This window comes from Anguilla anguilla, chromosome 8, assembly GCF_013347855.1.
Source record: "Anguilla anguilla isolate fAngAng1 chromosome 8, fAngAng1.pri, whole genome shotgun sequence".
NCBI lineage: Eukaryota > Metazoa > Chordata > Actinopteri > Anguilliformes > Anguillidae > Anguilla > Anguilla anguilla.
The window spans coordinates 32375130-32388071 of record NC_049208.1 but is presented as its reverse complement, the minus strand read 5'-3'; the positions used below and the strand labels follow the sequence as shown (position 1 = coordinate 32388071).

The 12942-nt window shown below is 39.6% G+C and overlaps 1 protein-coding gene across 2 annotated transcripts; it reads left to right on the top strand.

Annotated features, from left to right (window-relative positions):
- The first annotated feature begins 151 nt into the window (after positions 1–151).
- LOC118234440 (tumor necrosis factor receptor superfamily member 11B-like) lies at positions 152–10571 on the top strand. Of its 2 annotated transcripts, none has more exons than XM_035430970.1 (5): positions 152–186; positions 5356–5725; positions 7603–7818; positions 8431–8658; positions 9544–10571. In XM_035430970.1, the coding sequence occupies exons 1-5, from the start codon at positions 184–186 to the stop codon at positions 9906–9908; spliced, it is 1182 nt and encodes a 393-aa protein (XP_035286861.1). In that variant the 5' UTR covers positions 152–183; the 3' UTR covers positions 9909–10571. The 2 variants fall into 2 exon arrangements, with proteins under 2 accessions (XP_035286861.1, XP_035286860.1); XM_035430969.1 differs by lacking the exon at positions 152–186 and adding an exon at positions 3418–3604.
- Positions 10572–12942: the final 2371 nt, after the last annotated feature.

Genomic DNA, 12942 nt, shown 5'->3' with positions numbered 1-12942 from the left:
GATAAAATATTACTAATGCAGTTTATGGTCTCCCCCCGTCTAAAATAGCCAATTATTCAGGTCCAGCGCGTCCAATAAAATTGCACAGAATCGTGACGTTCGGATTACGTCAAGCCAATTTGAAAATGGAACAAACGGAATAAACCGCAGTTGGTAGCAACTCCTAACATTGCGTTATTGAACATGGTATGGTAAAATAAATAAATTTTATGTTTGAAACTAGATGTGTATTTTTAAGTGATTCGCAGTATGTTATGGTGGTGAGCAGCTGTACAGTAGTGAATATGTTTGAGTTGACAAACCGGCAAACATAAATGGTGCGCACTACATGTATGCGGCGTCGGCCTACTCGCGCCAAACGACAGCTACCATAAGCAGGTAGACTACAGTTAAGACGAACGTTGTGAAGAAATAGTGTCCTAGCAGGAACGGAGGGTTCGCTCCGTTACAGTATGATAAGCAAAATGCCTGGGAACGGATTTTGTATTAAATATCTGCTCGCATCTCTATAAAAACCAGTCTGTCTCAATAGATTTTGTAGGCTAATTAATGAACTCTGCCAGCACAGAATATCCTCGCACTCAATAAATATTTAGCCTTCATTTCGACTCGGCAGTAAGCGCAAGTGTTAGCTACTTTTTTCTTCACAATCCCAAGACTTTACTATGAAGTAGTTCCATTTTATTTGAAAGTCAAAGCAATAGACACATATTGATTCGATCCAGGGGCAAAATGTTAAACATAATGCTTCATGCAGTGACACAATATTAAAGAAATGTCTTTGTGGTGGTCGGTTAATCTCTTCTCTTGCACTATAGTTTCACAATTCATTTGTAAGGTCTTTGGTAATTCCTGTACATGTTTCATGGGAAATATCCATATGCACCACAAAATCAGAGTACGGAAGAGAAGTATCATCAGAGAGACCACTGATCAAAGATGACTGGGAAATATGACTTGAATGTACAATGTTTGAAAACAGGCATCTAGAGCTAAGTAAATGTTTTCCCTTAGTGAATGCATACTGTACTCCTTAATGTTCCACACTGGTGGTGGCTCAGCTGAACCCTCCCACCCCCTTAACTGTGAAGTGTCCATTGAAATTATTTAAATTTACCTTCCTTGTTACTCGCTTTCAAAGAACAAGCTACATCATTGAATGTGTGACTTGCATTCATGATTTCATACTTCCTGGAAAAACAGAAACACTTTGACTGTCTGAATATATGTCTGCATTTGTTATTTATTACTTCCCAGTGTCATGTGATGCATTAAGCTTCCTTGGCTGAGTTTCTTATGTTAATTAAAACCACATTTACTGCTGCTTTTCTACAGCAGCCCATTATTTATGGCCTTTTTCTGCTTTCGTAATGTTTGCATTACATCACTGCAGAAGCTTTTAAGCTTCCAGTATAGAGAATTTGAAGTCAGGGTTTCCAACAAATCGGCCTGCTCGTTTAAAACAGCCAATGGAGGCTCAAACCTCCATGGTGCAACAAGGTTAAGCATACAAAGCATTTGTAAGAGTTTCCAAATTACAGCTGAGGCCTAGTAACCCTTTATGAAATGCTCCACTATCTGATGTCTGTGATTAATTCATTTCTGCTCCTGGGACTGTTGATAAGGATAATAGTGAAAGTTATCAATGTGGTAATGGTTCATAAAAATGTCTTTTATTTTAAAATATTGGAGGCCACAATTAGTCAAGTAAAGGCCAACACACAACCATTTTGAGAATAACCAGTATAATGTAAATAGCATGAATAGCTGAATACATTTTGGAGTAAATTGTCTGATTTCTTGATAGAATGTTGTTGTGGTATATCTGCAACCTAATGCAAAACTCAACAGTGTGGAACACATCATCTTTATTATAAGTGTTTAATAAAATATATGCTTATAAAGGCATGGTATCTTTAATTGGATGGCAGTTTTACAGAAAACAAACGGCAGATCACATTCGACCATGTGTTAAATGTGATTATGCTGTAAACAGACTGCCAAAATCATCATTGTTGCTCATAGCCAACCTTGAGTAGACATCCATTAATTTCTGAATACATCTGTTATGTAAATACACTGTGGTCTGACAGTTTTACCAGAAACAATGACTCAAGTCGATGAAAATGTGTAATAAATCTTGTGCTTTATGCAAATTAGCAGGTGCGTGAATGTCTGCCTGTGTGCATGCATGTGTCTCTGTGTGTTCGGTGTATGAAGAGATACTGTTCTATGCTTTTAATCAATTTGAATGTAATAAAATAAAAAAACAATACATTTTAGGCATGTTTGCTCCAAACCCTGCAGTTCATTTTAAACTCGTAGGCTGACATCAAATCCTGTTTCTTCTGCTTTTATCCACCTTCAAAACAAAAACGTATATTCGATTTCTATAGATGTGAAATAACCTTTGGGTACAAATGTATATGGAATTGCTATTAGGAATTGATATATGTGATAAGGAGTTTATCTTTTTTTTCTGATGTGTTCACGGCTTGAGTCCCCTATCAGGTATGACTTGCAATTATAATAAACAGCAGGTTATCTGCTTATTTAATAATGACCACATCTGTGAGTTCCCAATCTATCTTTCTGAAATCTGTCACAAGTGATCATGTAATTTTATTACCAGGCGTTCTGTAAGGTTCATGGACATTCCTTCTATATTAAATGATGTGTGTTCTGTTTGGTTTGGCTGGTACAGCTGGCCAAGCGAAAATGGTGAGCCACTTAGTTGATGCAACCTGCTAAGTTATTATTTTGTATAATTTAACGGCATCCTTAAAAAAAATGCTTCATGTCTCTCCATTTAGAAAATCCCGATTCCCTGAAGGTACAGGTTTATTAACATACTTCATATTTCCTTAAATAAATGTTGGCCTAATACCATAACAGTTCACAAGACTACGTCAGCTCAACTTGCCACCTGGCTGAAAATCATATATTAATAAACAATAATGCAACTCACTTGATTGAATTTAGCACGTTCTCAATTCTTTATTATTCTTATTTTTATAACGAAGCAAGTTTTATAGATAAAAACACGATCACGTCTTTTGTCCGTTCCATAGGATACCTTCGATTAATATCAGTCAAAACACGTGCTTTTTGTTGTTTTCATTTTTGACTGCCGTCGGCCTGACACGAACAAAAAATACTACAGCGCAGGCAGCTCTCATTTTGATTAACGGCCCGGCGAGTGGGTAATAACCTCAACCGTAGAATACTTTCTCGTATGCAAATTAAAACAAATCATGCTGTAAAATAATATATATTTAAAAGGTTTTTTTTCTTTTTTCTTTTTTAATAATTTTTCCCTGTGGAATACATGCACATCCTCATGACTAAGCAATAAAAGCTTGATTAAAGTGAATATAAACTGGGTCATCAGACAGTGTTATCAAAAGGTAACACCTTTATGCAAGAAACTGTTAGGAGGGGGAAAATATGCTACAGCTGGAAATACCATTATTGGGCTGGGCACGGTCTCTTCCCTTTTCCTTAACTGTAAGTTCAGCATGGAAAAGAACGTGCTCACACGGACTTGATGGAAGGACTGGATACTGAGATCTTGAGGCCACGGTCAATCATGAAATTTTACCTGGTGAGTTACGACAAATTTATGGGCCGTGAAACTTGATATCGGGCATTTATGTAGTTGACTGTATCAGGCATCAGCACTATTCATTATTTGTATTAAGAGGATGCTTCATCGAGCAAAGACAAGATACTAAGCGGACGTAGACTGTTCTGTTATTGGGTAGCTCATCTTGCGAATAAATAATTCATTTTCAATTATCATATGCAATTATTCGGTTGTAGCCTACATCCCTCGAGGAAGCATCTCATTATGGAAGGATGGATCTATAGGCTGCCATAAACTAAAAATCGAGATGTTCTGCTTTTATTATTTAATGGTTTGAAATAAAGTAATTTAACAAATAATTAGGCTATATATGTATTCCAATAACGTCCTGAAAGTCGTGACATGCGTAACCTATGTTTTATTTTCAAAAGACAGAAAATATTTTTTGGCACACATGCATTCCAAAATAGACGTTTAATTTTGGAACAAAGAGAATTCAGTCCCAGTGTGGAAAATGACACAAATAGGGAAGTTCCGTGGGCTCCCATTGAGTACTACGCTCTCACCACGTGCTGAACAGTGACGCTGTAGGCGACATGTAGGCTATGGCCAGTTGGAAGTATCCTGTGGAGTCAATTACACATATGAGCATGCTTTTCAGCTGACACTCAATGACTTTAAATTGGAAAAAATGCGCATTTCGTGACATATTTTCATAATGTTTCCTTTGATGAGACCAAGACCTTAACCATGGACAGAAACGTACGATGGCATGTTTACAATCATCAGTCACAATGATGTATGTATACAGAAGAACATATTAAGACGTATATTGATCAATGATCGCAATAATAGCCCAATCCGCCGGTCTAAGGTTTGGGTCTGATCCATCGTTGTGCCAAGAGTCTCGAACAACTGAACATAGCACTTCCCTGATCGGCACCTGCCTGTTTGTCGCTTGGGAGTGCTTTAATTAGTCGCCTTTGTAATTTCTTTCGGACTATTTTGGTAGTGTTAATCAGAACGGTTTTTTTTATCTGAATGCTGCCGCTCCTGCTGCGTCACTAGCGCAGCCAGCGGAGTGAAAAACCTCGGCAAATTTCGGACTTAGAAAATAGATTGACGACATTGCCACGATGGGATTTCCCTACAGTTAGATTGGGGATTTCAAAATGTAGACAACAATGGGTGATATGCCTAAAAAAAGGTCTGAAAGCAAGCCAATAACAACGAACTGATAGACTATAACCTAAAGCAGTAGCTACGATAATTTATTTTATTCTTGTATTCTTTTGAGAGTCATTATTCTTTTATCGCCAAATTTGGCCCCAAACTTGTAGTATTCCACAAACTCGACCTTGCTCTTGGAAACTCACGAAGAAACGATTAGCCTATATGATTACCAAATGACAGTCTGTGATTACCATATGACAGCGTTTACTATGCCAATGTCGGGCAAAGATGACAGGGCACTAATTGGTTTAATGTGAGTCTGTAAATAAAAAATAGCATAGCTGTCTGCTAGTGGGGTTGCCTAACTGCTGTGCTTGACGTGAATTCAGCTTTAGCACAGGCCACACTAGTTTGCGTGAAGGCCAGGTGAATCCGTTGCATATCTGGGATTGTCTTGTGCACCTGCGGTTTTCTTGGACAGAGAGCTGTGATGGACTTCTCCTCAAAGGAAATCATTTGTGTGAGTGGGCGTAGAATAAATGGCTAAAAGTAAAATGCAAATTCTTCAGTGTGATGTCATTGTGTTCCCTCTACAGCTGCTTGTCTTCTCCTTCTGTGGAGCATCCCGGGAGGTGTCCCCGCCCACCTACGAGCACCGTGACCCGGTGACCTCTAAGGTGTACCAGTGTGAGCAGTGCCCGCCTGGCACGGCCGTGCTGCAGCACTGCGGCAGGGACACGCCCACCGCCTGCGGCCCGTGCCCCGAGGGGCACTTCTCTGAGCACTGGCACTGGGGCAAAGCCTGCCAGCGCTGCACGGCCGTCTGCAAGGAGCAGCAGCTGGTCCAGAGAGAGTGCACCCGGACGCACGACCGGCTGTGCGAGTGTGCCCCGGGGTACCACCTGGAGGTGGAGTTCTGCGTGAAGCACACCCTCTGCCCGCCTGGCTCTGGGGCAACCACCCTGGGTATGTGCTTATAAATCTACTATGAGAGGCTTTTGGGTATCGGTGTCCGCTCCTGGTGGTCCTGGAAGTTCACAGTCTGAAGTTTTTAGAGATACCATAGAGATCAGCTGTTGACTGATGTTTATTTCCAGGTGGCCATTTAGTCAATAGGTACAATGAAGCGATGAAGGGAACTTCAGCTAAAATAATTTAATATGCTGGTTCTCACCTTAACGACAATTTGTTTAATATCTAACATGTCATACATACGTAGTAGTTAAGCCCACAGCAAATAACTTGTTTTGAGCCTCACCTCAAACGATAATGTCACAAAGGGATAATGCCAGTGTAGAGAATAGATTTTTTATTTTTTATTTTTTTTATTTTGAAGGTAATATAGAACATACCAAATCATTCCTTTTTGGATGGGAGTCTGCTCTAAGACCTGAGTTTGAATGGGGGCCAAAACCCATGTAGTGCCAATGGACACCCCTGTTTTTTAATACAGTTTATAGCTGAGGGTTCCACCATTGTAGTTTATGAGCATTGCTCAAGTAGCATTGTTATGATGCTGTAGTAGTATGATAACACAAGGACAAAATGTAGGTCTCTATAAGCCTCTGTAACAGGGTATAATATGCTCTGTTTTGTACTGTATCAAATGGCCAAAAACACTTTCTTGGCAGTGATATTGTACAGGCCCTGTGAAAGACAAAGTCGTCGAGCTTTGAAGATGGTCTTGTTCAAAATTCTGTGATATGGGTGTGTCTCTCCGCAGCCTTATCCACATAATGCAGTGACATACTTTTCCTTACAAGCATGATTCATTCTTGAGTTTATCAAATGAGATGTTTTCCAGTCCAGGACATTTAAATTGGAAATACTAGGCTATTGTGAGCTGTATGCAGGTCAAGGTTTCCTGTGGTTTTCTCTGCATATTTCAAATATTTAATCTGTTATTTAATTGAACATCTGGTGTACATTTACCAAAATGTAATAAGAGGTAGATTTTTCTGAAAAGAACTAATTTTGTTTGGCTGCTTTTAAAAATGTAAATTACAGTTAAATTATGAAAGTAATTGGTGTCCTCAAACACTGCCGTCTCAATCAAAGATTTATTACTCGCCAGAATACCACACGATCATCATTGGATGATCAGGATAAACTGCAACGCAAGGGAACCCACATGAACATATTTCATTTCCCACATTGTTTTTTCTGTTTCATTTCTACTGCTGGGAAGGCATGTTATCTTTTTTGCATAGTAAAATTAAGAAAGCCTGCAAGGGGTAAACTAACAAAAAAGGTCCTCTGGGTGGTTTTGAAGAGTTGCTTAGAACACTTGTTACAGGATCGGTGATTAACTAAATCATTGTAATTACTTCACAATACTTCATCAGATAATGTTGCTGAGGTTGATTGTGCATTGATCCTTCATTTTTCTGACATAGCTGCTAGGTTCAGACTGGTTAATATTCTGAGCTAGTCGTTTCTGATTTCACTTATGTACAATAAACACTTTTGTTTGTGGCAACTATTACAACCCAACCCTTATTTTTCTAATGCAAGGTTTTCTGATAGGGGTGAGCCTGCAATTAATGTATGAAATGTATAATGTAATATGAAGTATGCATGTAGGTAAAAAAAATAAGTAAGAATAATTCTAATAATGTTGAATGTTTCAAATCCCATAGAAATTACACTGACTAGAAAGACCCCCCCCCCCCCCCCCCACCTGAATTCATATTATAAACTCTGGGGAAATTTTGTATAGCAGTTACCTAAACACGACTGTGCTTTTCATGCTTTTGTTTTCGTCCAGTTTATTGCTATTGATATTATTAATGATGTTTCTATTGTTATTTGTTGTTATTGACCTTATTGCTCTTTCGACGCAGGCACGCCCGAGGGTGACACGGAGTGCGAAAGGTGCGCGAGGGGCTTCTTCTCCGGCCGCTTCTCGGCGACAGAGCCCTGTGAGCCGCACCGGAACTGCAGCAGGCTGGGGCTGAGGACCCTGAGTCCCGGCACGGCAGAGAAAAACAGCGTGTGCGAACACGACGACCGCGCCATCGCCCCGGAGTGCTTTCAGCAGGACCTGCAGTGCCACACAGGTAACTCCTCCTGATAAAACAAAAAACAAAACAGTCATTTTATAATACTTAAAACAGGCGTCTTGCATGACAAAAACATGTTGCGGCTGAACCATTTTCAGAAATGTGATTTCTTTTTTATTTTTATTGAATGTCCATTGTTGTGTAGGTTTCAGCATAGCAGAATATATTGTTATTGTTGAGATTAAAACCAAAGGTTTATGTCCCCTACTGGGGACAAAAATGGATTGCTGGGTTTTAGGAGATTAAACTCAGGCTCACGCTATCTTTAATTTTGGTTTACAAATACATTAAAATGGTATTTCATTTGGATTATTTGCCAAATTTTGTTTGTGGAAAAGAAATGAACACTTGCAATTAATTGTGATTCTGATTTATGGGGAAAGGTTGGTGAACTGTACACAGGCCTCAGTACCTCAACTTAACCTGCCAGCATTTTGCAAATTGGCACTTAGGGGTCTGCTACTGTTGCATGTAGTAAGCTATTGGGCACTGTATGTTTGCTGGTTGGTTCACTAGAGCACCTCGCATTGCATTGCATCTTCTGTAGCTGTAAGTGTTCGCTCAGCTGGTCCCTGTGTAGACACCTAATGTCCTCCATCCTCATCATAGATGTTATGCTGTGTGAGGAAGTCATCCTCCAGTTCCTGTCTTCGCTTCACTTCCTGTCTGCGCTGCCCCTGCACACCGTGGCAGCCAGCTTACCCGGCAGGAAGCTGGACAGCACGAGTGTAGAGCAGGTGAACAAGACGTGCAGCCCCAAGCAGCAGGTCCTACAGCTGCTCATACTGTGGAGAGAGAGGAACAAGCATCACAGAAGGCTGTTTGGAATCACCAAAGGTCAGGTGCCACCTGCTGGCAAAGTTTGTTACTGCTTGTTTTTTTTAATAAGCAAAATATAGAGATGATACTATAAATGCGTACTCTAGGTGTCCTGTATATACAGAAAGGATAATTCCCACTCCAGTTAATGGGCCCTATATATTGAATTGAGAGCTAAGCAAAATATGTTTTTTTTTTGTAAATACAGTAGTTTTAACAGCTTACACCCTTGTTTAATGTTCGGTACTCTGAATACTAAACACAAGCGCATCAACAGTTAGAACACCTCACTTATACAACATTTAAATAAATAATTTTTTTTATAAATAAATAAAAAAAATTGTTGATAATGATCAAATATGTCAATTATCAATTAAATCATAAAATATGTTGCTAGGCAGTGCAACCTCTTGGATCTACCTTTATTAAAATGCACAACTCAACCACATTAAAATGAGACGATTTATTAAGATACAAGTAGATGAAGGTCAGACTACTTTAAACAATGAGTGTTACAGACATAGACAAGATACAGTCACAAAAGAAATCAATGAAAGAAGATATGAAACCTAGCTTGTTTATCAAGTTAATCCCAAGAATATGACAAGATAGTAGAATATTCCAAAAAAAAAAAAAAAAACCAGGGATGAAATGTAGAATGCCTGGCTTAGATGCAAGACTCAGATGCCGACTTCCAACTAACTCTAAACTAAAAGAAAGGTGCACATTTTATCTAGTTGAAAGGAGGACCCCCTACCTGCTCTCTGTGTCTTATCTCCAGGCCGCACTGGCCGACCCCTTTGAGGTTTCCTAGGGCCCACAACAGGCCCAGAATAGTGAATTAGAGGTCCCACTATAAAGGTCCCGTTTTGCCCCTGACCTCTCTGTGACTCGGCCCACTAGGCGTGAAGCACTGTGAGAAGGTGGTGTCCAGGAGCTCCGCCTTCAGGAAGACGACCCTGAGTGACCTCCAGATGATGACCGACAGCCTGCCGGGGGCGAAGGTGAGGGAGGAGGACGTCCGGGGGGCGATGGAGTCATGCCAGCCCCAGCAGTACCTCCTGAAGGTGCTGTACCTCTGGAAGACCCAGAACGAGGAGCAGGATCTGGCCAAGGCCCTGGCACTCAGCCTGCGTGAGCTCCGCACGCGGGGAGCCCCGTCCCATCTCCTGAGGAGCATGAGGAGGCTCAACACGCTGTTCAGCACCTCCTCCATACGCAAGCTCTACAAGAACATATTCCTCAACATTATTCTGGATAAGTGTTAGATACAAATACAACCTGTTAAATCCAAATCTTACATTGACTAGACTTGGCACCAATGACAACAGTGCTGCAACTTAAAACTTGTATATGAGTTAACGGGAAAATACAAAATTTCCATTGAATGAATAGTTACTGTGTGTTCTTGCTTTTTTACAAGCTAGATGGATTGGGATGAAAAGTTTCACCTTCTGTTCTGTGTGGATGTGTAAAAATGTGTTTTTTTATTGAGGGGGAAAACAATAAAATGAATGCTATTTTATATGAATGTACAGAAGATTGTAATTAATTTTATTCCATTTTTGGATTAAAGTAGAAGAGCCCACAAATGACATTTAATTTAACAGTCATGTTCAATGTGAAGTTGTAAATTCATTTCGGTCTGTTTTTCATGTTATCACAATCATCTGGATTTTTACTTGTTTTATAGATATCCTTCTGAAGTGATGAATGATAAAATACAATGCTTTCTCTTGCCCTTTGGCTCCATCTTGGTTAATGTGTAGTTAAGCAAAATGACACTTTATGTGTATGTTTATTTAAAAAGATTGAAGTTACATATTGTGTCTAATTGTCAGATCTCACCAATATATTGTAAAATCAAATTAATGATAAACTACACTGAAGTTTTCAAGACACACGAAAATAACTATATGGTTATTTGTGTTACACCATATATATATATATATATATATATATATATATTTCCCATCAACCATATTGCTGATATTTCTTTTTGTGATTGTCAGTGAAATATAATGATCTTGTGAGCTCATGTACGTATGCATCCTGATCCATTCCTTATGAAGCTCTGCTGCGCCCACCATTGCTTACAGTAGATTACAGCGGCTGTTTTAAAACAATAATTTGCGTACAAAAAAGTAATAAAAGGTGGCTTTAGCTGAATGCTGAACTATAAGGTGCATCTATGAATCATTGTCAACTGTGCACATGCTAAGGGTGTATCTGTGACCTTTTCACCCTCTGCGTGTGTGTCTTTGTGTGTGTTTTTCACATGCGTGTTGACACAAATACACAATTAATTCTTATGATACAATTTGAAATATAGTACATGACATTATTGTGCCTCTGTGAGTATGTGCGCATACTACTCTTGTGCTGCCCACCGTCTCCTAAATTGTTTCAAGTAACTGTGCAGCGATTCAATTGCACTTTGAATCTTGTTCTACATTGCTTATCATCTGAAAGAAACTAATCAATTGCCAATTTGTCACATTGTTACAATGCACATAAAAATCACTCATTATAATTAGAATGATTTGTGTCTAATGCACCCAAATAAAACATTTTTAAATATATAAAATGGACTGTGTCAGGCTCAGGTTGTACTGATTTCTTGAGTACTTTGTTTACTCCATAGGGGTCCAGAGGGTATTTCACGAAGCAGCTGAGTAAAACCCGGAACAGCTCTTTTTACTTCATGTTCCAGATTTGGCAGGGTTCTGGGTTTTACTCGGTAACTCAGTAGTCCTGCTTCGTGAAATACCCCCCTGGTCCAGTCCAAAAGTATCTGGACACCCCTTGCTATGGGGCTGATTTGGGGCTGATGGTTTGGGCTAGGCTGCTTAGTTCCACTGAAGGCAAATCTTAATGCAATGACTTTCTAGACCATTCTATGCTTCCAACTTTGTGGCAACAGTTTGGGGAAGGCCCTTTCCTGTTTTGGAATGACAATGCCCCCGTACACACAGCGAGGACCATATAGAAATGGTTTTGTTGAGATCGGTGTGGAAGAACTTGACTGGCCTGCAGTCTCCACGTCTCCATTCTGTCCAGCTGCCTTCACTTAGCAATTAAATGCAGATGGAGATGGATCAAAAGGCCTCACAGCACTAATTATGGTCTGAATCTGTCATCCATGATGATGTCATTTCTTATTTGGTTTTTAATAAGTGGCTTCAGAGCTGAGCCTGATTTGAAGATTAAATTTATGAAGAGAAATGAACACGCTCTCTAAGGTAGTTGGTCTTCACTCCTATATCTTTAACATGTCTAAAAAGCTCTTTTAATGGTCAGTTCTCCAACTTTTACTAAAAAACATATTTTGTTTTATAATGATTTTGGAGATCCACTCACAAAGGAACAGCATTAAGTGTGATTAGACCTGCGCATAATAATAAGCTTGCACTTTAGTGATACATATTGGCTATGCAATATTAATGCAGTTAAATGCACAGGTTTCAGATTTTAAAAGTGAATGACTTGAATGAATGTAATTTCTCCACAGGAATATTGACTCAGTTACCTCAAATAAGATAATAAGAGTGGTAACTATAAACCATAATCTTTGTTTATTCAATGAAAATGCTTTACAGTTCGAATGACTGAATCAAATATACCACTAGAATGACTGTATTAAAGGAAATGAGGCCACTGAAATATTTGACAAGGGGGGGGGGGGGGGGGGGGGGGGGGGGGTGAGAGAGAGAAAGAGAGACTGCTTTTCACCTGTATATCATAAATAGGTAAATGCCTAGGACAAAGTTTGAACTATGAACAAAGAGACTGGATTTGTATAGCAAGACCTATGAAGATGGATCAGTTGCAGGTACAAGCAAGAACTGTGAAACTTTACCTCCTGGGGACATGTAACGAACAAAGATGGACCCAGACTCACCCATTCCTCTCCGGACAACAGCTGATTCTCTGTGACCTCACCCAGAATGCACTGGGCAGACATGAACCAAGGTGGCCCAATGAGACCAGTGCCTGGACATGCTAAAGAGGATGCGTTGAAAACAATCACTTAACAGAACATGCATTATTGTGGTGCAAAGAGCTCTTACACATCTTAGGGAAAGAATATTGTGTTTTAGGATTTTTATAAGGACACCGCAATATACAATTACACTTTGACATTAATGAGGTTAAATTAAACCACTCGGGCAATTCTAACAATAATTCAAATATTTTGCGATACATGCGACATTGTGTATCGCCACTAGATGTCCCCTTTTCCCTGTTCCGACGCCGGCTTCCGCCGAAAGCCCCTCGGCATGAGGAGGGGCAGCTCTTTAT

Bases quoted from the DNA above. Each gene is read 5' to 3' on its own strand.
- LOC118234440 (XM_035430969.1), top strand. From the start codon at position 3,548: ATGGAAGGACTGGATACTGAGATCTTGAGGCCACGGTCAATCATGAAA. The intron at 5,726-7,602 runs GTATGTGCTTAT...CTTTCGACGCAG, and splicing joins CTCTGGGGCAACCACCCTGG to GCACGCCCGAGGGTGACACG. The intron at 8,659-9,543 runs GTCAGGTGCCAC...TCGGCCCACTAG, and splicing joins GCTGTTTGGAATCACCAAAG to GCGTGAAGCACTGTGAGAAG.